The sequence below is a fragment of the Euprymna scolopes genome, chromosome 6 (assembly GCF_053919585.1).
Source record: "Euprymna scolopes isolate OS-2025 chromosome 6, ASM5391958v1, whole genome shotgun sequence".
NCBI classification, from domain to species: Eukaryota; Metazoa; Mollusca; class Cephalopoda; order Sepiida; family Sepiolidae; genus Euprymna; species Euprymna scolopes.
This window is the reverse complement of record NC_136487.1, coordinates 64,974,423-65,002,211: the sequence shown is the minus strand read 5'-3', so window position 1 is coordinate 65,002,211 and position 27,789 is coordinate 64,974,423. Positions and strand designations below refer to the sequence as shown.

At 34.2% G+C, this 27,789-nt stretch overlaps 1 protein-coding gene across 1 annotated transcript; it reads right to left on the bottom strand.

Moving 5' to 3' along the window:
• Nucleotides 1-1,036: 1,036 nt before the first annotated feature.
• Nucleotides 1,037-4,860, bottom strand: LOC145277666 (general transcription factor II-I repeat domain-containing protein 2-like). The gene is made up of 2 exons (XM_080129329.1): nt 4,356-4,860; nt 1,037-3,093 (listed from the first exon to the last, which is right to left on the bottom strand). Exon 2 carries the CDS (start codon nt 3,072-3,074, stop codon nt 1,218-1,220), a length of 1,857 nt encoding a protein of 618 aa, XP_079985455.1. The 5' UTR covers nt 3,075-3,093; nt 4,356-4,860; the 3' UTR covers nt 1,037-1,217.
• Nucleotides 4,861-27,789: the final 22,929 nt, after the last annotated feature.

The following is a 27,789-nucleotide window of genomic DNA, read 5'->3' as shown; positions in this document are numbered from 1 at the left end:
CTCCTTATTTTACGTTCTTTTTTTAATGTTTACATTCACAATTTTTCAAACAGCGATTTTTATATATCGCTTCTACGTTTAAAGGAAGACAACAAACAATTGTATATAAGATTAGCGGGGGGGGGGAGGGGGCGCTTAAATATGATATTTTAATCTGTCCAGATTTCGTATATATTTTTATAGAGTCATGATTTAAAAAGTAAAAAAAAAAAGTATTTGGGCACCATCAGCTAGAATCGAAACTAGCATTCAAAGCTGGTGACGTTACCACTGTACCAACATGACACGCATAGTAACTTTTTAAAATTTATAAATTAAAAATAAACTAAGATGAATGTACAAAATGTATGACAACCTTTTTCATTTTGAGCCATTTTTTGACCCCTTAAAAACAATTTGGCTGAAACTACTGTTAATAATTTTCCCCACTCTTTATCTGTGCCTAAATCCAAACGTAGATTCCATGAGCAAAGCTTCTTTCTTAGAAGTGCACGCCCGTGGAACTCTCTTCCGTTTGCCTGTTTCCCACCTCACTACAACTTGGACGTCTTCAAGTTCAACATAAACAAACTACTGACAAACCGCCCCCTTAAGTAAGACACTATCAAAACCCCCAGTACTAATGATTACTACAATACTATCTCACTGATTACTGTACACGCAATAACCCTTATCCCTGAGTGGCCTTCGGGCCTTGATAAGTGGTGACCCCCATGTAAAAAAAAAAAGTTTAACTGGCTAAAGAACCGGCTATAAAATTTTAACCGGCTATAAAAGAACGTTCCGTAACCCCACCCCCATCATTTGAGGCCAGTAGCGCCGCTCTGCGACTTATAGTTTCGGAAGAGATAGAGTTTGAAAATATGGAGACAGACAGACAGACAGACATATAGCCATTTATATATTAGATATAATTGTGCATCTTTATTATCAGAATTGTGACAATGAATGAAGTGAGTGAGAATCAACGAGGTTTTGAATGCGCAAACAGAATTTGACAAATGACGAAACCACTGTTGATATTTTAGTACAGGGGTCGGCAACCTTTTGTTTAGCGTGTGCCGACTTAGGGTTTCAAATTATTCAGCGTGCCAACATTTATTATTTATAACGATCAAGGTCAATATACCTGTTCTCTATATTTATTTCATAAAATATATAATAATGTCAAAGTTTATAAATAATGTGAAAAAACTGTTTCTGAAAAGTTTTTATTATTAATGGGACCCTTGTCCTTGCATGGTCTTTGCCAATTCCTCAATGTCGGGAACATACTTTGTAACTTTGAGCTTAACACAGTTTTCTGAATGTTCAGGTGTTAGACGACTTCGACGTGGAGACAACACTGCTTTCATGTGAGAGAAAATTTGCTCACAAGAATAAGTTGAACCAAAAGCTGAGAGAAGAGCAAAAGCAATTTTCTTCAAACAGATGAATGAGCTTGGGAGGGAGATCCAACAGTTCAGAATAGCACCAGACTTTTCAAAATTTTCATCTTCCAGAGACTTTCTTAGTTCAGCAAATTTTAATGTCCATATTTCTGAAGACCTAAATTCAATCTGTTGCATTTCAAAATCATCAATGTCCATCCAGCTAAAAAGTTCCAGTTGGGCATTTGTCAAATCAAGCATGTCGGGCTTAATCAGATATGAAAATAAGGATCCATGAATGTAGAAGTCCTGGCTTCGTTTTTCGAATTCTGCTTTGAGTGCTTTCACGTACTCCTGAAGCTCATCTGTGTTCACTTCGAATTGATTTGCATGATTTTTCACATTTGGAAAGTACTTAAATGCTTTGATGTTGATGTCACGGGTAAAAATGTCAAGTTTCATTGTAAACGCTTTCCAATAGCTGAAAAGATCAAGGACTGTTTGTCCCTGTCCTTGTAATTTCAAATTAAGCTCATTCAAATGTGTGTTTATGTCGGTCATAAACATCAACTTCAACAACCAGCTTTCATCATTCAGCTGAGGGAATCGTTTCTGTTTTTCATCAAGAAACATCTTAATAGCCTCAAGACAACAAACAAATCTAGCTAAAACTTTGCCTCGACTAAGCCAGCGAACATTGTTGTATAACAGAAGATCTCCATATTCACACTCAACTTCTTGTAGAAGCGATTTGAATTGCCTGTGAACCAATGAAGAGCGAGAAATAAGAAAGTTGATTATCTCAACAACAGTTTTCATCACAGAGACCAAATCCAAAGACGAGGTCTTTGCACATAAGCCCTCCTGATGTATAATACAATGAAAACTTAACAGTTTGCGTCCAACATGATTTTCCAGAAGTTTTACAAATCCTTTCTTCTTGCCAACCATTGCAGCAGCACCATCGGTTGTTACGCAGAATAATTTGTTCAAGTTAATGTCTTGTTTAGAAAAATAACCAGTAAATGCACACAAAATATCTTCTGCTTTGGTTGTATCATGAAGGGGTAATAAACAACACAACTCCTCATAAATGTGATTATTCTCGAGATATCTTGCAACCACTGCTAGGCGAGACGCATCGTTTACATCGGTGCTTTCATCAAGAGCGACACTAAATACAAGGGATTGCTTTAATCCAGTTGTTTGCTTAGTTGTCACATTTTCAGCCAAGTCAGATATGCGCCTCTCAACTGATCTTGCAGAGACTGGTATTTCTCTAATTCGAGAGAGTATAATGTCCTTATTTTTTAAATCACGAAACAAAACTTCAGCACCACTCAAAAAAGCTTCTTTGATGTATTCACCATCTGTAAAAGGTTTACCATTTAAAGCCACACACTGGACTATTTTGTAACTACATTCAGTAGCTTTACTCTTCATTCCAACAGCTTGGCTCAAAATAACAGTTTGTTTTTTGAAACCAGAAATAGCTTTTTTGATGGCTTCACCTTTTTCTTCTGAAGTTTTAAACTTAGATTGATGTTTGGTTTGAAAGTGCCTTTGTACACTAGATGTGCGACACACAACACTTTCGCAACAGAAAGCACAAACAGCACGATCCTTTTGTTCCACAAATCCATATTCTATTGTCCAATTGTCTTGAAATGGGCGATGATCAAGTTTTCTTTTCTTTTCAGTCATATCTAACAGCAGGGGTATTCTGAAAATATAAATAGGCCTAATTACGTAAACATCAATTATGATATATATAAAATACCAAACAAATTATTCTTGCCTTTGCTGTGGGAGAACCAGGATACATTTTAATAAAAATTGTGGAGAAAAATTATGTACAGGGTGTCCCAGAAAAAGTCTAAAGGTTTTGATTAGCTCGAGCTAGGATCCTATTCGTGCGTGGCATTCACAATTTAAAAAAAATATTTCATCCACGTATTCCTCCAATCATACCATTTTGTTTAGTATGAAGATGATCGAAATTGCTCATCTCTTCTAATCCCAGTTACGAGCTTGAAAATTAAAAGTACAATTTCAAGAATTTGAAAGGCAATTATACCTTATCTTGTATTCATATTCTGACCACTGAACAATTCTGTAACTCTAGCACCCTTCCTAAATTTAACACCCCTCAATTTCAAACAGCAAATAAAATGTTTAAAACTAATAATTTTCAAAATTTTTTTAGCTCATTGTGTTTAGGAAAGATTTTTCTTAAAGAAAAGTAAAACTTTTTAAAATAAAATCTCATATAATTAATTTTATCGTAAAAAATATCACAAAAAAGTCAAAGCTTCCTTACTGCGCGTGAGCGTTTTCACGTAATAGTTTCAATTTCAATTTGTAAATTTGTAAATTCTTGAAAATTTTCTATGATTTTAAAAATCGATAATTTTTTTTCTATTCATCAAATCCTTTTCATTTTTTCAGATTTTATGTAAAATTCTACGCTCTTTCGAATGGAAATAAAATTATTTTCTGAAAAATTCATTTTCATACTTCTTTTATTTATTTTTACCCCCCCCCCTCTGTCTAAAAGTATGAAAGTATGAATTTCTATTAAAAATTCGTCTCGGAACACTCTAATTTATATCTTTATTTAAAGATCATAAAAAAATGAATAAAATAATGTGTTGTTTTTTTTTAAACCTTTATCCCTTCATTTTGAAAATAAACGCTAAAGTTTAAAATATGTACATTCTTTTATTTTTTAAAAAAGATTTATGAGCTGTGTAATTTTTTTATTTTTATCATGCTAAAAAAATTAAAGTTTCTTTAGTCTTTCCCTTAAAATTAAATTTGCTCTTTCGAAGATCTGCTAAAATAGCTATTTTATCTGTATCGGAACACTTAGTAAATGTTACGAAAAAAAAAAAACCATGTAAAAATATTTAAAAACAAAAAAAAATATAAACTGAAAGTTATCCCTTCTATTTATAATCATTATTTAAAGCTTAAAGTACTCACAACAAACATTCTCCTTTTTTCAAATAGAGTCCACGTGTTTTTAATCTCTCTTAGAGCTGATGACAGATTTATGACAAGCTTAGTGAAAGAAAGGGTAAGTGGTAAGTTAGAGAGTTACAGTATAGGGAGATAACAAAAATGGAAGTTTGTTTTGTTTTGGTAAGCTTTAACCCCAAAATGACCCATTGCCAGTCATCGTCTCTTCACAAGGGATGGTAAATAGTGTCATTTAGTGTGAAAAAAGGAGGGGTTTTACATATTGTTCCAGAACATTATAATCATTTCTCACTCTTTCTCTCTCTTTCTGCTAAACGAACGACAGACAGACAGCCAGACAGATATTGAAAAAAAAATGACTACCAAAAAATAATTTGTTTCCTAATAAGGTTTATCATATTTTGAATATGGTAGCATATACTTAGTTTCATTACAAAACTTAAATAATAATAAAAAGCTAAAAACAAAAGTTTTATAATTACAAATAAAAATTTATATACTTTTCTTAACTTTTTTTCCAGCATTGTTTTTTTATTTGTATAAATATTAAAATAAATTTAAACAAAAACAAATAAACTCCATGTTACACGTGTTGTTATTATCACTGGTAAGTGTTTTATTTTAATTAAGATAATCATAGTCAAAAGATTTTTTGGTTTACATATACACTTTTTATAATTTCAAGTTAAATTTTATATACACTTCAAGGCATCCGTAGATTTCAAATGTCAGCGCTGCTGCTGATGTAAACAAAACTTCCGGCGATTCGTTGAAATTTTGGGCGGATTTTATCAACCTATCTCTGAAAATATTGCTTTAATTTCCAAATTTATGAATTCTTGATTATTTTTATTGTTGATTTTTGTAGAGGAATCATTCATTTACTTAATGGTCATTTATTTTCGTCTGATAAGTTACTTTTTATATATTTATTAGATTTTTTTATTATGATTTTTGACTAAATTTTACATTTGCAACTCTCTCACGCTACGTTGTATTTCATCTGGGTCGGTGAGACTGAGTCACCAGACTCAATTCAAAACGCATTTCAAAATTATAGTATCTGACAGAACATACTTTGAACGAGCATGGAGCATCTAACGCCTACGGTTCGCACGGACAAAAATAAAACGCGTTTTCTTGTTGTGGGCATGCACTTAGGTGGCAAGAGTACGCAAGAGATCGCAGATATCCTCATAATTCCAAGGAGAACTGTTTCCTTTTGGCTGTATGAAGTTTAAAAGATTTGGAGGCTCGGCGTGCCATTAGAATTGCTTGGCGTGCCACCTGTGGCACGCGTGCCGTAGGTTGCCGACCCCTGTTTTAGTACATCGCTCTGTATCAAATCAATACTCTGACCGGTTAAATAGCACCTTCGACACCCACAACCACGCATTCTCATGCTGCCGCATCCTTTCTACCATGTCATTTATACTGCCTTTCCGGCATGTCGCTTATGCAACTTCCTGTATCAACGTCTGTTTTTTTGTTTTAGACAGTTGGATATTGTTTTCATTCGCTTTATATTTTGTCTTGTTTTAATCTGAGTTAGTATGATTTCCATACGGGTTAGATATTATTTTGTTGATGTATTGGCTTATTAATGGTTTGTGAAAAATATAAAAAATTACTAAATAATACATATGTCGATCTGTTTAATGGCAATAATTTTTAAATAGAACTATACTTTTTAGTAGAACAATGAGTTGAAATCAAGCCCCGTCAGTGCTTATTTGGCAACTGCTGTGTGTGCTTTACGATAAATGCGCTGGAGAAGTCATGTCTGAGTAATGGTTAACAGTTGTGAGTTAAAAAAAAACAAACTGTGCGTATTATAAGCAGTCTGGAAGTCTGTGTCGTAGTGTTATGTGTGGTCAAAGTCTGATATCACACACACACATCTTCACTCCACAAGTGTACTCATTTATATCTATCTATCTATCTATCTATCTATCTATCTATCTACAATTATATAAACGCAACTTTGTTTGAGTGCGTGTGAGTTCGTTCCTTATAGACCCCGAAACGGTTGAATAGATTTTCTTTAAAATTTACAGAATTTTTTTTATGTTCTTCACAAACCATTAATAAGCCAATACATTAACAAAATAATATCTAACGCGTATGGAAATTAATAATAACTCAGACTAAAACAAGACAAAATATATATCCATGACTTTTATGTGTCTACCATAAGCTGTCCAGACCTCAGAAGCGTAAAGCAGGGATGGTAAAATACAAGATTGATAGACACTGATCTTTGTATGAATAGCTATACCCCTGTCAGACCATACTCGCTTCTCTAAGCCACCAAAAGCCTTAGTGGCATGCTGTATCCTATAGCTGACCTCAACATCCAGGGTTCCATCTCTGGCGAGAGTACTACCCAAATACACAAATGTGTCAACCACGGCAAGTCTCTGGTTGTTGACAAAACATTTGGTTCCACATACAAACTACCGGGTGGAGGTGTGAACATGACCTTAGTCTTCTCAAGACTAATAGTAAGACCAAAAGACGCACTAGCAGTGTCAGAAATTTCGTGAAAATAGTGAATAATTCCACCCCATCTTTCCAAGCTTATAACTCCTCGGAAAATGTAATTCAAGCCCTAATTTTTTTTTCAATTAAAGGAGCAAGGACCAAGGTTTTATTAAAAAAAAAAAAAAACCAATGTGTTTTTTTTAAAAAAAAAGGTTTTAAACTTCGGACTTTACAGGTAAATTTCTAAAAAAGGGATATTTTTTTTGTTTTAAATTTGAATATATTATTTATTGACCTTTTCTCTTCAATTTGTGATATATAAAACTATTAAACATAAATTAATTATTTACTTTTTAAGAGAAACTTTAAAATGTGTGACACTTACACAAATGGGGGGGGGGCGTGAATTAAAAAAAAAAGCGTTTGTCTAAAATATTATATTCAGTTTATTGGAAAGAACATAAAATTTCACATTGACCCTGAAAATATCGTAAAAATAGAATCAATAGAAAAATTTTGATAGATTTTTAAAGTTTAAAAATTGAAAAATATTGAGTTCGGAAAATTCATTACTGTTTTTTTTAAAAAAATATTTCTATTACTTTTAAAACAACTGTAATAGTTTATTTTGGAAGTATAATCCATAAAGAAAATAAATAACCCACTTTTAACAGAGAAATTACGAGATTTTTATATTTTATTCGCAGTTTCGTGTTAGGGGTGTCAAAAATTCCTACAAAAATTCTGATACTGCTAAAGACGCACAGGCTCCCGAAAACAGATCCATGATACCCTGCATATCCCTCTCACTATGGGCCACGAGATCGGCGTCATTCGCATAAAGCAATTCACGAACCAGGTTCTGAAAGGTCCTTGTAGAAGCATGAAAACGACGAAGATCAAAGACCCTACCTGTGGTTCTGAAACGCAAATAAACACCTAGAGAACATACCCTGAAGGCATACGATAACATAGTTGCAAAATAAATTGAAAAAAGTGTAGGTGCTAGGATATCACCCTGCTTCACACCATTGTCGACAGGCATCCGTTGAAGTTCAGGCGCGCCTTCATATTAGTGTGGAGCTCCCTGAGTAATCGTAGAAATTGAGGTGGGCATCCCAACCTCCCCAGAATTATCCATAGGGCACTTCTGTTCACCGTATCAAAAGCCTTAGTCAAATCAACAAAAACCTGATAAAGCGGAACACGGTGTTCAGTATATTTCTCCTGCAACTGCCGAGCAGAGAAGATCATATCTGTGGTTCCTCTGCCCGGACGAAAGCCACTTTGGCTTTCTGGAACGACGGATGGACAAATATACTTTAACAATCTATTGAGTAGAACTCTGGAAAACACCTTGCCAACTGCTTCCAACAAACTTATCGATAACTTCCACAGTCGGTCCTGGGCCCCTTTCCCTTGTACAGTGATATAAGAATTGCATCAACCTAATCCTGATGGACGGTAACACCCTTCCAGACATCAGTGATAAGATGAAGAATTTCATGAACAAATTTATCATCCCCATGTAAGAGGACTTCCAGAGAAATACCATCAAGCCCTGGAGCCCTCCCAACGTTCACTTCCTTGATTGCATCTCTAATTTCATTCTCAGATGGGAACACAGACATTTCATGGATAAACTTCTGTGGTGATAAAAATTCATTGATGACGTCCTCATCAACATTAGAGGGGTTGTCAAAGAGATCAGAATAATGCTCGGTCCAACGAAGGAGAATCTTGTTAGGATCCTTTATAAGGGCAATTCCATCATTTAAGAGTAGGGGAGATGTAGATAGTGTTTGAGGACCAAAAGCTTTTTTCAGTAAATGGTACATGCGTTTGAGGTCTTTTCAATCAAAAGGCATCTGGATTTGGTTGGCGAGTTTAGTCCACCACTGATTCTTCATTTATCGGAGTCGCTTTTGGAGAATACCCTTGTTTGCTTTAAGTGACTGTTGGCGGGACTCTCGACCTCTATGAGAGGCAGACAACATCTTATGGTGCAACTCATTTTTAGCACTTAAGAGTTGAGTAATTTCAGAATCATTATCGTAAAACCAATCCTGATGTTTAGATTTGTGGAAGCCAAGAACATCTACACTTATTTCATAGACTGTATTTTTAAAATGCGCCCATACCCATCAAAATCAGCAGAATTAACTACGGATCGAAGCTTTTCACGTACACTTGGATCATCCAGCCTAGACACATCAACCCGCCTAGAAATCCCAACACCACCAACCTACACTTCCTTCTTCTACAGATTTTCAACTTCCCGCGTACCAAAAAGTGATCTGTGCCGAATTCAGCTCCGCGCATAACACGCACACTACAGACGTCCCGCAAATCTGCCTCCCTGGAAATAATGTAATCAATCAAGTGACCCTGTTATGAACGAGGATAGGTCCAAGTAAACCTATGGACCTCTTTGTGGTTGAAGAAAGTGTTACAGATAGCAAGGTCAAACTGAGTGCATGGATGGAGAAGATGCAGACCATTACCGTTGACCAAACCGGCCGAGTGAGTCCCAGGCGTGATGATCCTTGCCAACCCTTACATTTAGATCCCCCATGAGTAAGATATTCTCAGATAAAGGAATAGAGGAAATGGTACGACCAATACCTCGGTAAAACGCCGTGATAGTTTCTTCATCATGACCCACGGTAGGGGCATACACAGATAAAATCGTCATATACTTACTGTGTGCAAGAGAGAAGCGTATCATCATAATTCTGTCACTTACACAGATTGGCTGTTCAATCCTCTTCACTAAATCAGAACGCACTGCAAAGCCAATTCCACCTTCTCGTCTCAGCCCCGATCGTTTTCCTTTCCAAAAAAAAAAGGTGTATCCCGAGCCCACTTCGACCAATTGATCCTCACCACTCAATCGTATTTCAGACAATGCCGCAATCTCTATGCTGTACCTAGCGAGCTCTCTTTCAACAATAGCTGTCCTACGCTCAGGTCTTTCACTATCCAGGGCATCTAGCAAAGCTCTCACATTCCACGTAGCAAAAGTTAAGTTATTTCTCTCCTGATAAAATTTTGATTTTCCTTGTTTATTATTTTTCTTCAACTTTATCTTGTTTCTCCTGCAAATATAGAGCAGCCGCCGACCACAGGAAGCCGACCAGCTAATAAAAGAGTAGACAATTTATAGGTCACCTTTTCTAGACCCTTCCCAAATTCATGGGTGAGCAGTGTATCCCTAGAAAAGGCTGCTCAGCCTCCAGATCATCCACCGAAGTTGCTTCCAGCCTGTAAGCGATTTAGTCGACGATGTTAAATAAATTACTGACCGCCTATGTGCAGATTTGCAGCTATGCACTTCCATCCCGCTAAACCTGTGCACGTCGCCACTCACTTATCGCCATAGGACTTTTACTTTAGTTTCGTCTTCTTCTTCGAAAGATATCTGCACATAAGGATCGCGACACAACATGCTTGTGCTACACATATTGTACCCTCTCGCACCCTACCACTGGTTGCACAGTGACAAACTGAAATAGTGAGATGACTGAGAAGTGACATAGTGTGCATGTTTTATTATCACGGACTTTTAACCTCACCGGCAGCTGAGCATATACACACACATAAGCAAGCAAACATGCATATATATATATATATATATATATATATATATATATATATATATATATATATATATATATATATATATCCCTAGTTCTCACAATATAGTAACCCTCCAGAACTTCAGAGGGAGGCTAACAGGTATTAAACCTTGCCCAAGGGTGAACTGAAACTATGCAAAGCAGAGGCGTTCATCTCTCTGAGGAAGTAGGTATACCCGAATACACATGTACATACATACATACATACATACATACATACATATACATACATACACATACATATGAATAAATACAATTACACGTATACATACATATACACAACAAACACACCCACATATACACACATGTACATACATACATATAAGTAAATCGATAAGTAAATAAATAAATAAAGAGTAGCAAAAAAATTAAGGGAGAGGATGGCCGGTATCTACAAATTCCGGTATAAGGCAAGTAAATATGTAAGTAAATGCACATAGTAAAATATAATTAAACATAAACGCAGAATATAAATGTGTAGGTAGATGGATATATTTGATTGATAAGAATATTTAAACACTATAACGGAGATTGCAGATTTAAAACCGGTAAAACAAAGAAGAAATAAAGAATTATAATGAAAATTACAAAGTTATAAAATGCTAAGAAAGTATGTAGGTAAAACAAAAATGCTATAGAAAAATATCTATATCTGAAATATTAATTTAATAGTTATGTAATTTCAAATTTATCATATTTAAATTTGGACTTTGCAGTTTGGAGTTTGCAGTAGGAGATCAGTTCGTTTTTAGAGTTTATTATATTACTACTTTGAGGAGAAGAAATTATAGTTATAGCTCCGGTTTTGTTGAGACTATATGACTTAGAGCATTTTTTTTTAGGATAGTCCATTTAATTGAGAAGGGGGTATTGTTAGAATCAACTTTTTAAATTAAAGTAGTTAGAGAAGTTCATTGGTTATTATTAGAATTTTAGTTGTTAAAAGAAGGAGTGTGGGTTGATATTCTTTTCTTAATGTTGAAGTAGCGCCGATATATGTACGTATTTTATTAACAAAGGGCGGGACAATGATTGTGGGAGGACTGTTTTGGAAGGGATAATGAGTGTTGTTAGTGTTAGGATGGCTTTTAGGAGAATTATTATTATTATTGCTAGTTGTACGATTGTAAATAGAAGGGCTGCTTGAATGGTTTATTTGATTAGTAACTATATCAGATGGAGAGTGGGAAGAGGGATAATTTGATTACAAAATATTAGTATCTGTTATGGGAGGATTGCGTAGGAACTCTGTAATTGTGCATGAATATATAACATCTCTATGGATGCAATCATTATTGAGTGGGCAAATATGTTTGTTATTACAATTGCAGTTAGTTTTGATTGGGAAAGGAATTTTTGGGCTGATTTTTTTGTTCTTAGATGTTAAGATTCTTTGTGCTAAATTAAGCATAGTTGAATAAGAAATCCTTATTGAGTTTTTATTGAAAATAGAACTATATCTGTGTGGGTATTTGAAAGAGTTTTGTACAATGTTGAAGAATTCCTTAGCATATTGATTTTGACATTTACGCTAAATTAAGGATTAAACAAAATATTTTTCTTTTTCCTGATGCGTCTGGGTGGGTTAGAGGTATTACGATTAGTATGTTCGTTTGGATTGTGCATGTAGAGTGGTTCATTGCTATTGATAATGGCAGATCTTGTATTTGAACTGGTTTCTTGCAAGTCATATTGTGTGTGATTACAGATTTAAGACGGCCAGCAGGAGGAGCATAGTGGTTGTATTTAATCTTTTCATTGTATCCTGAATTTCTTAAGGCAGTATTGGAGAAAGTAGCATTTTGATTAAAGTTTTTTTTTATCGACAGAAAGAGTAGAAATTCTTCTAGAGATGGATCTAGAGACCGATGGTACTATATATTTTATAATTGAGTTGGGGTGGTTAGAAGTTTTATGGACGTATAAAAGCGTAAGGTTGGGTTTATGATAGGAGCTAGAAGTCTCGGTGTATTATATATATATATATATATATATATATATATATATATATATATATATATATATATTTAATCTTATAAGTTACTCGCTTGGTTAGCATTGCTGGATGGCATCGTCCGTTCGAGTTAAAACTCCTACTTTTGAGACATCGGCTTGGGGTTATTAGCTGGTTGGATGACCGCGTCCCTTGTCGAGACGAAGTAGGTTCATTTCACAGTCGGATTTCGGCGCGGTTTGCTTGATCTGTGTTGGTTAATAGAAATTCTTGTGTGCGGGGCGTTTGCTCAGTTGGTAGAGTGCTTGCCTCGCATGAAAGAGGCTCGAGTTTCGAATCCTGAATTCGGATGTGTCTAACTGATGAGCCCAAATGAGGGCGAAACACGAGTTTTGGACTTGCGGTTCGTTTACTGTCATGGCTTTTGTGAGCTGCGACGTTGTTTGGCTGTGGAATTTATTATATATATATATATATATATATATATATATATATAAAAATGTAAAGTTGGTTCGTTCTAAACAAATAAAACCCTATTTCTAAGTTACCACTTTATTTGAAATTTTCAGACAACCCATCTTTAGAGTCGAGGTATGTTTTTATGTTATTGAAATAAATTTACCTCGCGATTTATTAAAATTAAAATATTAAATAAAATAAATATATTTTTTTTACTGCGAATCTGTTCTGTTGATAAAACTGAACTTCCTGTTCGATTCATTTAAAATTGAGGAAAGATTTCATTTTCTGTTAACTCGATAAGTAAAAAAAAAACACAAAAAAACTTACTTATGCAGAGAGTGATCCGTGCTGAAATAATAATGTTATTATTTAAAAAGCCATTCTTAACATGGGGAAGGGAGGGTGTTTTGTACCTATTCTGTACTTTAACCTTACAATTGAATAAAAACATATGAAACTTTAAACGTGGAAAACGATTTAAAAAAATAGCGCGGATCACTCTCTGCATTAGCACACACACACACACACACACACACACACACACACACACACACACACACACACACACAAAAATAATAATAATCCCATATTTTAAAACTTTAAATTTTAAAATTTTATTTACGTTAAGGCTTCACTCATGAAACATTACGTTTTAATTTTTTAGTTTATTTTCACGGCATTGTTTACATAAAAAAGTTTGTTTTAACTTTTTCTAAACTGTTTCATTTTTACGACATGCCTCAACGTATTATAAACACCCTAACCCCCCATGTTAAAAAAAAAAAAAAAAAAAACGCCCTTCCAGAAACCTCGAAAGCCGTTCTTAACATGGGGAAGTTAGGGTGTTTATAATATGCTGGGGCGAGTCGTAAAATTTACGAAGTTGCTATCTATTATTTATTGCAAAAATTGCTTGAAATTTATTTATTTTACAAAAAAATTAAATTTTGGTACTCCTTGGGCGTTGAGTTCCTTGGCGACCAGTAGAAAAAAATAATAGTCGCTCTCTTAGTCTCCCACCTCACCCCGCGCGTAACATATTTTATTTACTGACGTTGCCGTAACTAAACGATTATCTGTCACATTTACAAACATTTATTTATTTATTTATTTTGAAAAAAGTTTTACTTTTTATGAATATTAAAAGAAAAATGGGTACTCATGCAGAGAGTGATCCATGCTTAAATAATAACGTTATTATTTAAAAAGACATTCTTAACATGGGGAGGGAGGGTGTTTTGTACCTATTCTGTACTTTAACCTTGCAATTGATTAAAAAAAAAACACGATTTAAAAAATAGCGCAGATCACTCTCTGCATTAGCACCGAAAAATGTTACTAAACATTTATTAATAATTTCTCACTTTTACAAACATTTGATTTTAAATTTCTTTTTAAATGACGACTTTTATCGACTTTTTTTTTTAAATATCCCCCCCCCAATAGTGTTTATTCCGAAATCCGTTGTTAACATGGAGAGGTTGGGGGTGTTTATTCTGAAAGCCGCTCTTAACATTTGTGGAGGTGGATCTAATGTAAAAAAAAAAAAATAAATAAATTAAAAAAAACCTAAATCATTTACTAATAACTTCTCACTTTTACAAATATTTTTTAATTTACATGCGCAGATGAACAAATTGTTGAATAGTGCGAAAACAAAACATTTAGGTCCACCTCCACAATTTTCTTTTTTAAATGACGACTTTTATTGATAAATAAATTTACTTCTCCGCAACTTTTATTGATAAATAAATCTACTTCTCTGCTACGGGCACCGAACCCCTCCTTTTTTTTTAAATAGTATTTTCGGGTGGGTATGCTGACAACAAATATCAGTTAAATTTTGCAAATAGCCCCCCCTCCAAAAGTGGTGTTTATTCCGGAAGCTGTTCTTAATATGAGAAGGTTGGGGAGGGGGTGATTATAAGGTGGACCTAATATAAAAAAAAAAAAACAAGTTGTTTATGCGCACATAAGCAACTATTTTTTATTAACTTTTTTTTTAATTTTTAATTTAAAAATTAGTAAATTTCAATGAATAGAATAATAAATTATTTATCATTAATATGTGTTTTTGGTTTTGTGTTGAATGAAACTTTTTTTTTCATTACAACTATAATGAACCAATTTAAATCTTCCGGCATGCGTTTAAGGGTTACAAAATTATCAATAAATCGTTGAGTTACTAAGCCAACGTCAGTAAATAAAAAAAAAATGTTACATGCGCATGCATTAGCCTTGACTGGGAGGGGGGGCTAAGGGAGCGACCATTAAATAATTATGCTGGTCGCCATGCAACTCAACGCCCAAGGAGTACCTAAAGTGGCACTTATGCACTTATGATACCGTGCTATTTTTTAAAATAGTATTTTCCTGTTAAATTCAAATTTTACAATATGTTTTTCTTTTATTAATTTGTTAAGTGAAAGTACAGATAACCCGGTCGGTTTCTAATGCGAGGAAAATCTAGCCCCCCCCCCCAAAAAGGGGTACTCTGGATAATAGCAAAATATTAAAATTGCCTCAGTCTCGAAAGATTTCTTCTCTACTGAACGAGGAAAAAACGGTGAAGTGTAGTTCACCTTCTGTTTCTCTCCCCCTCTCTCAATATCTCTCTCTATCCATCTCTCCCTTTCCCTCTCTCAATCTATCTTTCTCTCTATATCACCCTCTCCATCTCTCTTTGACCCCCTTTCTCTCTAACTCCCTCTATCTCTCTCCTTTCCTCTGTTTCATCCCTCTCTGTTTCTAACACTCCACCTCTCCCTCTGTTTATCTATCAATCCCTTTATCTCTCTATCTCCTTCTCTTTCTCTATTTTCCTCTCACTGTCTCTTTTCTATCCATATATCTTCCTCTCTATCTGTCCATCTCTAATCCGTCATCCCATTTTAGCACCCTAAATTAATTACAGTGAATAAGGCATTGTCAAAACATGGATAAATCCTATTTTAGTCACCTAATTTACTGACTGTGAGAATAGAAGTTATTTGGAAATTACTGCTACCTTGAACAGCACCAGAAGTAACTGGTAAAACCTTTCTAATTAAATTGATTTTGGCAGCCATTTGGTAACAAAATGACATAGCCTTAGCCCTTGCTGCATGAGGAATACCTGCGACCTTGCTGCCAAGTAGAAGAATTATTTATTCTACTTTAAAACATTCAACTTTTCAAAAATCTCATCTTCGACATCTCCAAAACATCCAATATGGGGAAAAATATTGCAGAAATGCAAACTTATTGTTTAGGATGAATGCACAATGGTACGCAAAAAATCACTTGAGGCTCTTGGTCGATCCTTGCAAGATTTGCGTGGCAATGTCAGACCATTTGGGAATGCAGTAATATTGCTTGCAGGAGATTTCAGACAAATGTTACCTGTTATTCTTCAATCAACACCAGCAGATGAAATAAATGCTTGCCTCAAATACTCTACTTTTTTGTTCCATGTGAAGACATTAATCTTAACTCAAAATATGCACGTACAGTTGCAGACTGTTCGATCCGCACAAAAACTTTTGCATCACTTGTGGGAAATTGGGTACGAAAAAGTGCCAGCTGATCAGAGTTAAGGGCAAAATTCTTTGACTTTTAACTTCTGTAATTTCTGTAATTTTATTTCATCAAAAGAATAGTTAGTTTAAAAGGTTTTTGCAGATATTCAAAATATAAGAATTCCATTTGACTGAGTGAATGAGCTATTCTTGCAGGTCAATACAAAGATGCCCATGAACTTAACGCTATAATTAAATGTAAAATTCCAAGTGAGGTAGTCAAATACAAATCCATCGACACTGTTGTGAAAGCAGATAAAGTGGTTAATTATCCAACAGTTATATTTGCCAGGGATGCCACCGCATGTATTGTAACTGAAATTTGGTGTACTAATTATCATGTTGCGAAATATAAACCAATCCAAGCTTTGCAATGGCACATAGCTTGCAGTAAAAAAAAACAAACAAACAATATGATAGAAACAGCAATCTTAACAGGACCTTTCACAGATGAATATATATTCATTCCATGCATTCCTATGATTCCACCGGATAAATCATTACACTTTAGCAAATTGCAATTTCCAATTTTATTGTCATTTGCAATAACCATCAACAAAGCACAGGGAACAATCTTTACAATTGTGGGCCTTACAGTTATACACTGACTGTTTTTTCACATGGACAATTTATGTTACATATTCAAGAGTCACCAAACCGGAAAATCTCTATATCAGCTTAGAAAATGGAACAATTAAAACTGTGTACCCATACGAAATGGAAAATTAAACCTATACGAAACATGCCTTTTCTCATTTGGAACTTTTTTCATTGTGTCAATTTGAGCCACAGCAACGCGTGGCAGGGTACAGCTAGTATATATATATATATATATATATATATATATATATATATATATATATATATATATATATATATATATATGCATATAGGTATGTGTGTGAATACTTCCATAACGTTATTCAAAAGTTAGCGAGTAAAACACGTGCCCTTTCCTAACAACCAGGGAAACGATTTTAAGTGGCGAGTGGAAGAGAAAAAATAAATAGCAACTCAGACAACCACCACTTATCCCGCTGTTTTTAATAAATTCTAAAAGAAATACTCCACTGTATATCAAACCATCAACGGTCAGGTGAGTTTTAAATTTTTACTTAAGAATTCTATACATAACATCTAGTATCTCTTGATTTCTATCTGCGTAAAAGGACATGGAATTATTGCAAAACTGTTAGGCGAATTCATTTATTCCTCAAGTATAACTATAACTATAACCATATATATATATATATATATATATATATATATATATATATATATATATATATATATATGTACTAGAGGAATGGATGAATTCACCTAACCTAACCTATATATATATATATATATATATATATATATATATATATATATATATATATATATATATATATATATAAAGTCGGTCAATTTAGCTCTTATGCGTAGATCATCGTATAACGATTTGATTACTGTCTGTCTGACGTAATGAACATTTAAATTAAAATGTTTAAAATTCAACGCTATCTCACACGGTTAATAGTAGCCGAATGGATACGGCCTCCGCTAATCGAGCCAGAGATGTCTCGTGTCGCGGGGTTCGAATCGTTCGACTGGTAGTAATCGTGACACCCTGCACTGAAGAATCCCGAAAGGATGAAACACTAGTGTCTGTAGGTATTTAATTATTATAGTAAAAAAATAATTATATATATATATATATATATATATATATATATATATATACGCACACAACTTAGAAAGATAACATTTATGACATTAATTATTAAGCGTGATAGTTCCCAAAATTTTACTCCAACAAAGTTTTAGTGAAATATGTACGTTTCTGAGACAAAATTTTACTGTCTCGTCATCAGCACAAATTCGAAGGTAACTCATCAACACACTTATGACTTTGCAAATGAGTTCGAATCCGTCGATCGACAGTAATGATCATTTTCTCTTTTGAAAATTGCTTAAACATACAACATTAGTTAGGATTTGTGTTCCTTGAATAGAAGCACTGGTTGAGTTTGAATAAAATAAATACGGACTTCTACTGATTCTATGCTCCAACAACAACATGGCAAAAAAAAAAGACATAGTGAAAATGAAGTTTTACTTCGAAATATATTTCAATATAAATTTCAAACAAAATAAATATTTGTTTATTTTGTAATAATGCGTTGCTTTGGCTTCAAATGTATCTAATACGTATTTATTTTATATAACATTAGTATCATGAGGACCCGTTAACCGGCGTTGCCCGGTGGAAGCCTCCCCATTCTCGCCAAAAAGTAAACTACATTTGTTGATAACCTGCAGCTACTGTTTGAATCTGGAAAAAGCAAATAAGGGAATGCGTACATCCGTATGCAATAATAAAATTAGGAATAATGGTCCATTAGAATAAGAATGGAAAGTATAAACAGATTTTTTTAGAATGTAGGGATTATCACTGTATATGGACTGTTTAGATTGATAGAAATTCCCTATGTTAAGAACGGCTTTCGAAATAGACATCACCAACCTCCCCTCTGAATTGACACCCCCAACATCCCCATGTTAAGAACGTATATCGGAGCAGAGCACACCCTTTTTAGTTGGGGGTGGTAGATAAAAAAATCCCTCAAATTTAAATGTGAAAATTGTGGGCAGCATACCCAGCCGCAAATGATATGGTTCGTGACAGTGTCGATAGGAGCGAAGTAGATTTTTGTACCGCGCGCGCGAGTACAAATCTGGCAGGCATTGTCTGTGCAAAAATTGAATGATATTTTCGTAATCAGGATAGATGAAAACGTGTAAAAGTATTGTGACGCAAAATGTGGAGGTGGATGTAATGTAATCCCCCCCCCAAAAGCGCGCGTGCGTGTAAAGAAACAAAAATAAGCAAAGGTGAACATATTTTGGTGGTTGTGCAGTTTTGCCACCTCGCTATTTTTAAATAGTTTAATCAGGTTAAATGCAAGCCTCACAATCTTTTTTTTTTTATTATGAGATTGGTAGGTGGAAGGTCGCTATTTTACAATTTGTTATTGTTCTTAGGGTGGCAACCCTTTTTTACTAAGAGATTCGTTCATTTTTTCCATCTAATAATTTAGGACGCATATAATGCTGTCACTAATGCTGTCACTAAGTTTGGTACTTGTGCATTTCGCGGTGACAAAAGTGATCAAGCACTGAAAGTTTTACTTGTGCTTTTCGTTTTTTTTTTTTTTTTAAATTTTTTTTGGTTAAACTCGCGAAGAATGCACTGTTTTACGGTTGTTGTAAAAATGGAGCGTAAATTTAAATTTCGTTCCGTTTTAAATTCTGTACATTTTTACATTACTCATCGTTCACATTCGCCACGTCAAGTTTATAGGTTATCAGGTATGCTGACATGGTTGTGGTATCTATTCCGAAAGCCGTTCTAAACATGGGGAGGTTGGAGTGTTTAATCGTTGTAAGTATATCAGAAAACCTATAAAAGTCGACATTTACAATATGAACGGTGAGTTAGACTTATGTATAAAAAAAGACACCAAATTGACTTTTTCCGTTTAAAAATTAAATCATTTCGTTTATATTTTTATAAACAGAATTTTTTTTTTAAATAAATAAAAAGGTACGATTTGTGAATGTTATTCTTTCGATTGCTTTTGCGTTAGGGTGGGGGGCACAATAAAAAAAGATTAAAATGTAACGAAATTTAAATTTACGTTCCATTTTTACAGCAACCGTAAAACAGCGCAGTCTGCGCAAGTTTAATCAATTATAGAACTTATATAGTGTTTAACAGGTGCTTCTGTAGTTTAAGTAACCGTTTTTCCGTAACACACCGACACTAAGCGAGCAGAAGAACAGTTTATTAATATAAAAACATACTTTATATATATATATATATATATATATATATATATATATATATATATATATATAAGGGAATATGAATAAATGCGGCTTTATCTTATCACATTACTATATCTTTTTTTTGGCTCACCGAATCTTCAGAAAACGCTTTTATACATTCCTCAACGCATGTTTATACATCTTAATACAAATGAAAACTAGCATAAGACATGCGCATCATTCAACAGCATGCAGTCAGAACCGAATCTCAAATAACAAAAGATGCTGTGATGAAAAAGAAAAGTAAAGCGGACTCTGACTACAAGTCTTAATTCTTCTTGGAGAAGAGGTGTTGCTCGAAACATTGAAAAATATTATTAACAACTACTAAACTCTGAGTTGTCTCATTTTGTTTAAATTATGATTGTCGAGGCTTCGAATGTCATAACGGTTCAGTATTAATACTTGTTAATATCTTTACGCAAACGAATAACTTTGTCAATTCTCGTTCAAGTAAACTGAAATTTTATCGCCTTGTATAAAACAGGTCAACATTTTATGTCTAACTTTTAATCGTTTTTTGTTTCTTTTCAGATATAGAAATGTTATTAACTCGAAAAGGAGGCGGACATTCTGAATGAAGGCCAAGATAAGACAGATTATTGTTGATGATCACGCTAAGAGCACGACGATCGAAAAATCAATTACAAAACGATAATTGATTTTATGGGGTCACTCAGCTTTCGTTTTAAAATAGACAACATTGAATTTATAGCCAATGAAACTGAAATATCTTATTTCTGTATCAAGGGCAACGGAGACGACATTTTTACACTGTAAATCATTGATTTCAGTTACACCGGTTATAAAGTCAATATTTTCCATTGTACAACAGTGAAATAAACTTAATCCCATGCATGAAAACCTCTTTCTCTATCTCTAGCATTATATAAAAGTCACTTTGCGTGTGTGAGTTCCTCCTTATAGGTTCCGAAACGGCTGAGCCAGTCTTTCACACAAAAATAATTTATATGTCTGACAGTGTTCTTAGATAAGTTTATTAAGAAATCGAAAAAAAATCCGATCCTAAAATTAGTCTTTCTTTCTTACAAATAAAAAAATATTTTTTAACAAGGGAATATTTTAGGTTTCGCCGACAAGGGAGATAATAAAATCGCAGCAAATAATTTCTTCTAAGAGAAAACAAAACAAAAAACAAAAAAACAAAAAACAAAACAAAACAGATTTGTTGATATTTGGAAACATAGCTCAGTTGTAGCGTACAGATCGAATAATCCCGTGTTCAAGCCCCAGTGTACCTCACCATTTTTAAATTTTTTTTCTCATTAATGAATTTAATTTACAATAAAAGAAGAGGCACCATTTCAAATCGCAGTAAGTTGTTTGCATATTTTAAAACTAAACATTAATCAGAAGTGAGTTTCCAGGGCATTCATCGTCAAGCTCAAATATCAGCTGACGTGATATTGTACACAAACACAGACGGAATTTAATAAATGACATTATCATTATTATTATATATCTGTTTTTTTTTGTTGCGAATTAGTCCACTGGGCAAATTATTCCTCCTAATATATAATATTCAATAGAGGATTTATTCTATGATAATACATACACAATCTGCATAAATTAAAATATATTTAAGCGTATTATACGACCGAGCAACGCCAGGCGTTTAGCTAGTAACTGTATAATATTTGAAATTTATTCTTTGAAAATCTTGGTATTTCACAATAATGTGCAATATTTAGTGAAAAAAAAAAAAATAAAAACATCGTCAAAAGATGAGGCGACTTCACTTCCGTATATCCGACGAAAAAGATTATTTTATATTGTACATTTGTAAATAACAATTGTAGCCATTCGAAGTCAGCTGTTTCAGTATATCACGACTTTTTGGTGTGGCTGGACAAGCAAGTGCTCAACATTCCTTGATAATGAATTTGTAAAAACAACAACGTTTAGACATCAACTTCTAATCCGAACTGAGCCAAATCAGTGCAAAGTACATAGTAAATCTATAAATGTCCCAGTTTATTATCAGAAATAGATCCCCAAGAAAAATAATAAATTAGAAATCTGGAAACTTCTGGAAGTGCTCTAACAGCGTTGTATGACGATCCTAACAATTCACTTTCGTCTCTTTGCGGCGCTATTACTGTTTTTCCCCAATGGTTCCGTATGTATCAATCTTGATAGCCCATCAGCGTAACTTAACTCCTTTGAATGTGCATATTTTATTTAAAAATTATAATGCAATAGAATTTCACCCCAACGTTGCAGTCGATTTGTCGTTGGGATTGGTATACCTTTTTGTGAACCAAATATTATGATCAGCGGTTTGAGGTTTGTTTGCAAAGGAATTCTCTTCCGCATAGAAATCTGTGAAATTATTTTTCAGTATAAATTATTGTTAAACATTTTTTAGATTTGGCTGTAACTGCATTCTGCAGGCAGTAGTGTTCTTGAGGCATGTGCTATTGGCTTTGTAGACCCATCTTCGAATTCATGAAGCAGTACAGCATCGTCCCTCATTACTACCGTCTGTTGCTACGATGCACTAACGAAGTCTGCTAACAAAGAGCTTATTATTTTTTAAGCGCATGTTCCCAGTCTTCTGACCATATCCACTTAGTGTCTTTTTTCCATCAAATTATTTAACGGATCTATCATATCATATATTTTAGGAATATAAATACTGTAGTAACTTACTAATCACAAAAAATGAGGTTTAACTCCATGTCGGCATGTTATTTATATCCTCAGCTCTTTCTGGATCTGTTTCTCTTCCTTTACTGTCAATGATCTGCCTTACTTTTTTATCTGCTTTAGAAAGAACTCGCATTTAAATTTTACATTTCTTATCTGATACGTCATTGGGAATCTCTGTTTCAAGGTTAGTTATTTTCCAAAATTTTATTCAAATCCATGCGATATTCACGAAGTTATGACATTTTATTTATTATCAAGTAATTTATGCTGCCCATCACTTTATTGGAGGTCTTTTAAAATGCCAAAATATATAAATAAATAAATAAATAGGCGATTAAGGGTTGTCGAAAAGGAAAAGATTGTTGCTGGACTCGCAGAAGGATTGTTCATCAAAGATTTAGCTATGGAGCTTGGAAGGCATCCAAGAACTTTGGCTTCATTCGTAAACAAGCCCAACACCAAATCCAGAAAGGATAAGGCCACCAGGAGAAACCTTTCACATCGTGATATTCGGAAAATTCGTAGGGAAGTCAACCTAAACCCAAACAGCACCAGTGCTTCCATTTTTGCAAGAGCTGGAATCGCTCCAAGATCCAGACAGATGTAATGTGTTGAATGAGATGGCAAGGAACACCAAAACTATTCACATGCCTGCATTGAGCAAACAACATGAGGTAAAACGAAAGGCTTGGCCACAGAATTATACGAAAATGGATTTCCAACGTATCCTATTTACAGAAGAGACCCGTGCTACTCTTGACGGCCCGGATGGATGGACTAAAGTTTGGAACTCAAACGGAACTCCAACCCCTTACTGAATTCATAGCCAACGAGGAGGTGGATTAACCATGTTTTGGGCGGGAATCACTAGGGAGTAGTTGGTTGGACCATTCCGAGTTCCAGAGAGTGTAAAATTTACCAGCAATGCGTACACAGCCTTTTTGGATAAACATTTGTCACCATGGCTAGATGGCATACAATTGCCACGTCGCTTTTTATGCATGACAATGCACCATCTCATTCTGTAAGGGCGACTGCAACGTTCCTTGAATTTATGGGCTTCTTTGGAGGAACTCTTATGGCCTGACCCCCCACCGTGTTCTCCAGACCTTAACCCCATTGAATAATAAAAAGAGGAGTGAGGAGAGAAATTTACTTCAAAGGATGCTTGTGGAGAACAGAGTTGATATTGCTAGAGCCATAACTCCATTTTCAGATCAAACAATTGACTTCTCCGGAGACAAAAGGTTGTTTTAAGTTATTAAAAAAAATGGTGGATATGTCGATAAATAATTTATTTATTTGAGGCTTAGCACCTAGGATATGCTTTTTATCATTATTATTTAATAGACAAATATAATAAAAGATAAAGTTCGGATGATAGACATTGTATTTTTGCCCTAAAACAACATTTTAAGAGACCTGTAATAAAGCGATGGACAGTGGAAATTCTTCGATAAAGAATAAAATATCATAGCTTCGTGAATATCGTATGAATTTGAATAAAATTTTTGGAAATAACTAACCTTAAAGCAGTCGTTTGTTTCATTTTGTTGTGACGTATATTTAGTGAAATATTGATATGTTACTAATCTGAAATAAAACGTTTGATGTTTTAGTTTTAACACTTCTCATGAAACAATAAAAAAATAATAAACTTTCATTTTTTTACGTTTCTATAAATACTTTTTTTTTTTTTAATGTTTTAACACTTGTATTATCACGAAAAAAAAACTGATGAGAATTTTTATTTACATTTCAATAAACGTCGTCTTTTTGAAATAATATATTTATGTTTTTCGCAAGTTTTATCACAGAATCTTTCATGAATAATGTATAAAAGCTTTTTTTTATTAAGACTTCTTATGTTATCCAAAAAGTTTTTGTTTCATAGTTCAATTGAAGGTAGCTGCTTTGTTTTATGATACCTTATTTATGACAAAATTATGTGATAAAATTCCTGAAATTTTAAAATTATTTACACATGAATATATTTTAAATATTTAGAAAATTATTTATAGAAATGTAAACTATGAAAGTTTAAATTACTTTTTTTAAAATAAAATATTTCCATATGAATACATTTTAAATATTAAAAATAAATATTTATAGAAATTTAAAAAAATAAAAGTATATTATTTTTTTATTGTTTCATGATAACACAAGAAGTAGTCAATATGGTTTCGTTTTTCGTTTAATGTTTAGTGAATTCAATTCAATATTTAGGTAAACCGAGCTCATTTCCGACTTTGCCTATTGAGTTTTTGGACATAACCGAATCTTTAATAAAATTCACAATCCTTTCTACCATCTAATCGTATTGGTTACAAATACATTTTTGTTTGTGCTTGAGTTGTTCACTAAGTTTCAGTTGTGGATGCCCAACGATGAATAATTCAAATTTTTCTCTATTTGACACGTGATCTTATCAACCAATCATATCACACCATTTGCCAGCCCACTTTTACTAGATATTACGACACAACAGTCAACATCGACGAGTATCGGGGGGGATTATTAGATCTTAATTTTTTTTTTTTACTTTATTTTCATTGTAAACTTGTAAAACCAGAAGTGTAGAAATTGTAGGTATCAACTTTGGTCAAGGCTGAATGGAGGTGAAATGAGGTCAGGCCCGAGGTTATGTACATAAAGAATGTAAGAGTGTCAAAGGTGCGCTGATTGCTAACCAATGAGATCACATCTTACATTACCGGACAATGTCAACATCACCCTGATTGGATGAAGTGTTCGCTCGGTCGTGACGATATCACGAAGACAACTGATAAATCTATGACTGGGGATTTTTAAAAGTATTATTCGAATATCTATAATATAAATCTCACCTATCTGTTTAAATGTATGTATGTATGCATAAAAATGTTTTACATACATGCACACATACATACATAATACATAAATACATATATACATACATGTATGTATGTATATATGCATGCATGCATGCATGCATCTGCCTAACACTTTCGACAAAGGCGATGGATTTTCATAAGATTGGTATCGGTTTGAAGATCGACCCTTTGGACGCCAAATATCGAAAAAATTGGCTAAAAGCATAAACCCCTTCACCCTCAACTGACTGGACAGTTTTCTACAAGGAGGGTTGTTTTTTCGCTGCCATTTTTTGCAAGTCATTCAGACCTCGCGTAAACGACGTCGAATAAAAGGCGTTATTTCGACCGCCTGTGACGTCACAGCCGCGGTAGGCGTATCGATAAGAGCGTTTTTTTTTTCACCTCTTTTTCTTCTGGCGCATTACCGGTTCTAGCCTACTTACTACTTCTATTTTTTTTTTTGCGCTCGCAATTTTCCCTTTTTTTTTGTTCGACCAACACTCTTACACACACACCCTCACTTTCTTTTCCGCTTTCGCGCCACGAGTTCGAGCCTGCCTGCCAACTACAACTTCTTCTTGTTGTTGCTCAACACACACCTACAAACACCCGGACAACGCCGGGCATGTAGGCTAGTAATAAATAAAGCAAATGTCTAATGTTCTGCGTTGTTATTGTGTGTATTAATGACTTAAGGTAAGTTTGGTTCGACAATGGCTTTGTTACTTCGAACTGAGGTACAATTCTATTAAGTCGTACGAGGCTCACCTACGCAGATAAAATTTATCTGCTTAACGTAACTAGTCAAGGCAAAATGATAATTAAATTCTGACCTTCGTACTAAGTTAACAATGTAAACCGTGCAAACTAAATGGAGACAGTCCTGATTTATTTGGATAATCCTAAACAGCACTTACTTTTCGCTGGACGTTTATAATAAATTTAATATATAGGGTAGAACGATAAATTGTCGCCCTAGAGAAAAACAACACTACAGCTTTATCTTAAAAAGTAGTGAAAGAAGGGTGCAAAGCCGTAGCAATATTTCTGAAGCCAAGCCTGGTTCTCTTTGGACTTGTGAGCCGACGCCGAGTCCTGCTGCAGACACTCAGAGTCTGCCAACGGCAACTTCATTGCATCAGGGGATTATCACACTCTTCAGTACACCCATGTACACTTCGGTGTTGACTTTCAAGCCGACTTCGAAGATATGAGGTGGCACGATGTGGGCCATCACTTAAAACCACACCAAAGACCATAACCATAGCCGGAAACTTTTTAATTATTCTGAGAACGTTCCTGTTATTCGTGGCAATCCAGCGATGTATGTTGATGGTGCTGGCAATGGTCCTGTTGTCATAACTTGGATCAGTAGAGAGTATGAGTTGTACAGCGACACATCTTCGATCTCGCACGTTGAACATTGTGCCACTTTCAGACATGATAGAAGGCTCCTATCGATTTGTACACAACTGGCCAACTAATAGATGGTCTGCAAAAAAAAAAAAAACAACAAAAAAACAAACAATTTTCATCAGACGAAAATAGAATCATGTCGTCTTTCCAAGGGTGGCACTTTTATCGTTCCACATTCTACTCAGACGCCTTAAAATCGTTAGAGTTCGTTTATTTACGACCGGAATGAACCGTTTGAAAAAGAATTTAATTTTAAGTTTAAGAAATTCATTAATTACAAGACATAACTTTTAAGTCAATGAAATAAATTGCTTACAGTAGTTTAAATACATTTTCAGTTATAGTCTATTACCAAATTAGTGCAAACGCAGCGATTGGTTAAAACTATAACAGATTGTCGATTATCCAATCAAAACGCGCTTTTTGGAAAACCCAAGCAAAATACATGTGCCTTTTATTAAACAAAATCTAGTTTTTAGTGGATGATTGTTTGTGGACTCTTGCGTATGAGATACCTCGCCCCTG

Excerpts from the sequence above, each read along its gene's own strand:
- LOC145277666 (XM_080129329.1), bottom strand. The coding sequence starts at position 3,074 with ATGACTGAAAAGAAAAGAAAACTTGATCATCGCCCATTTCAAGACAAT.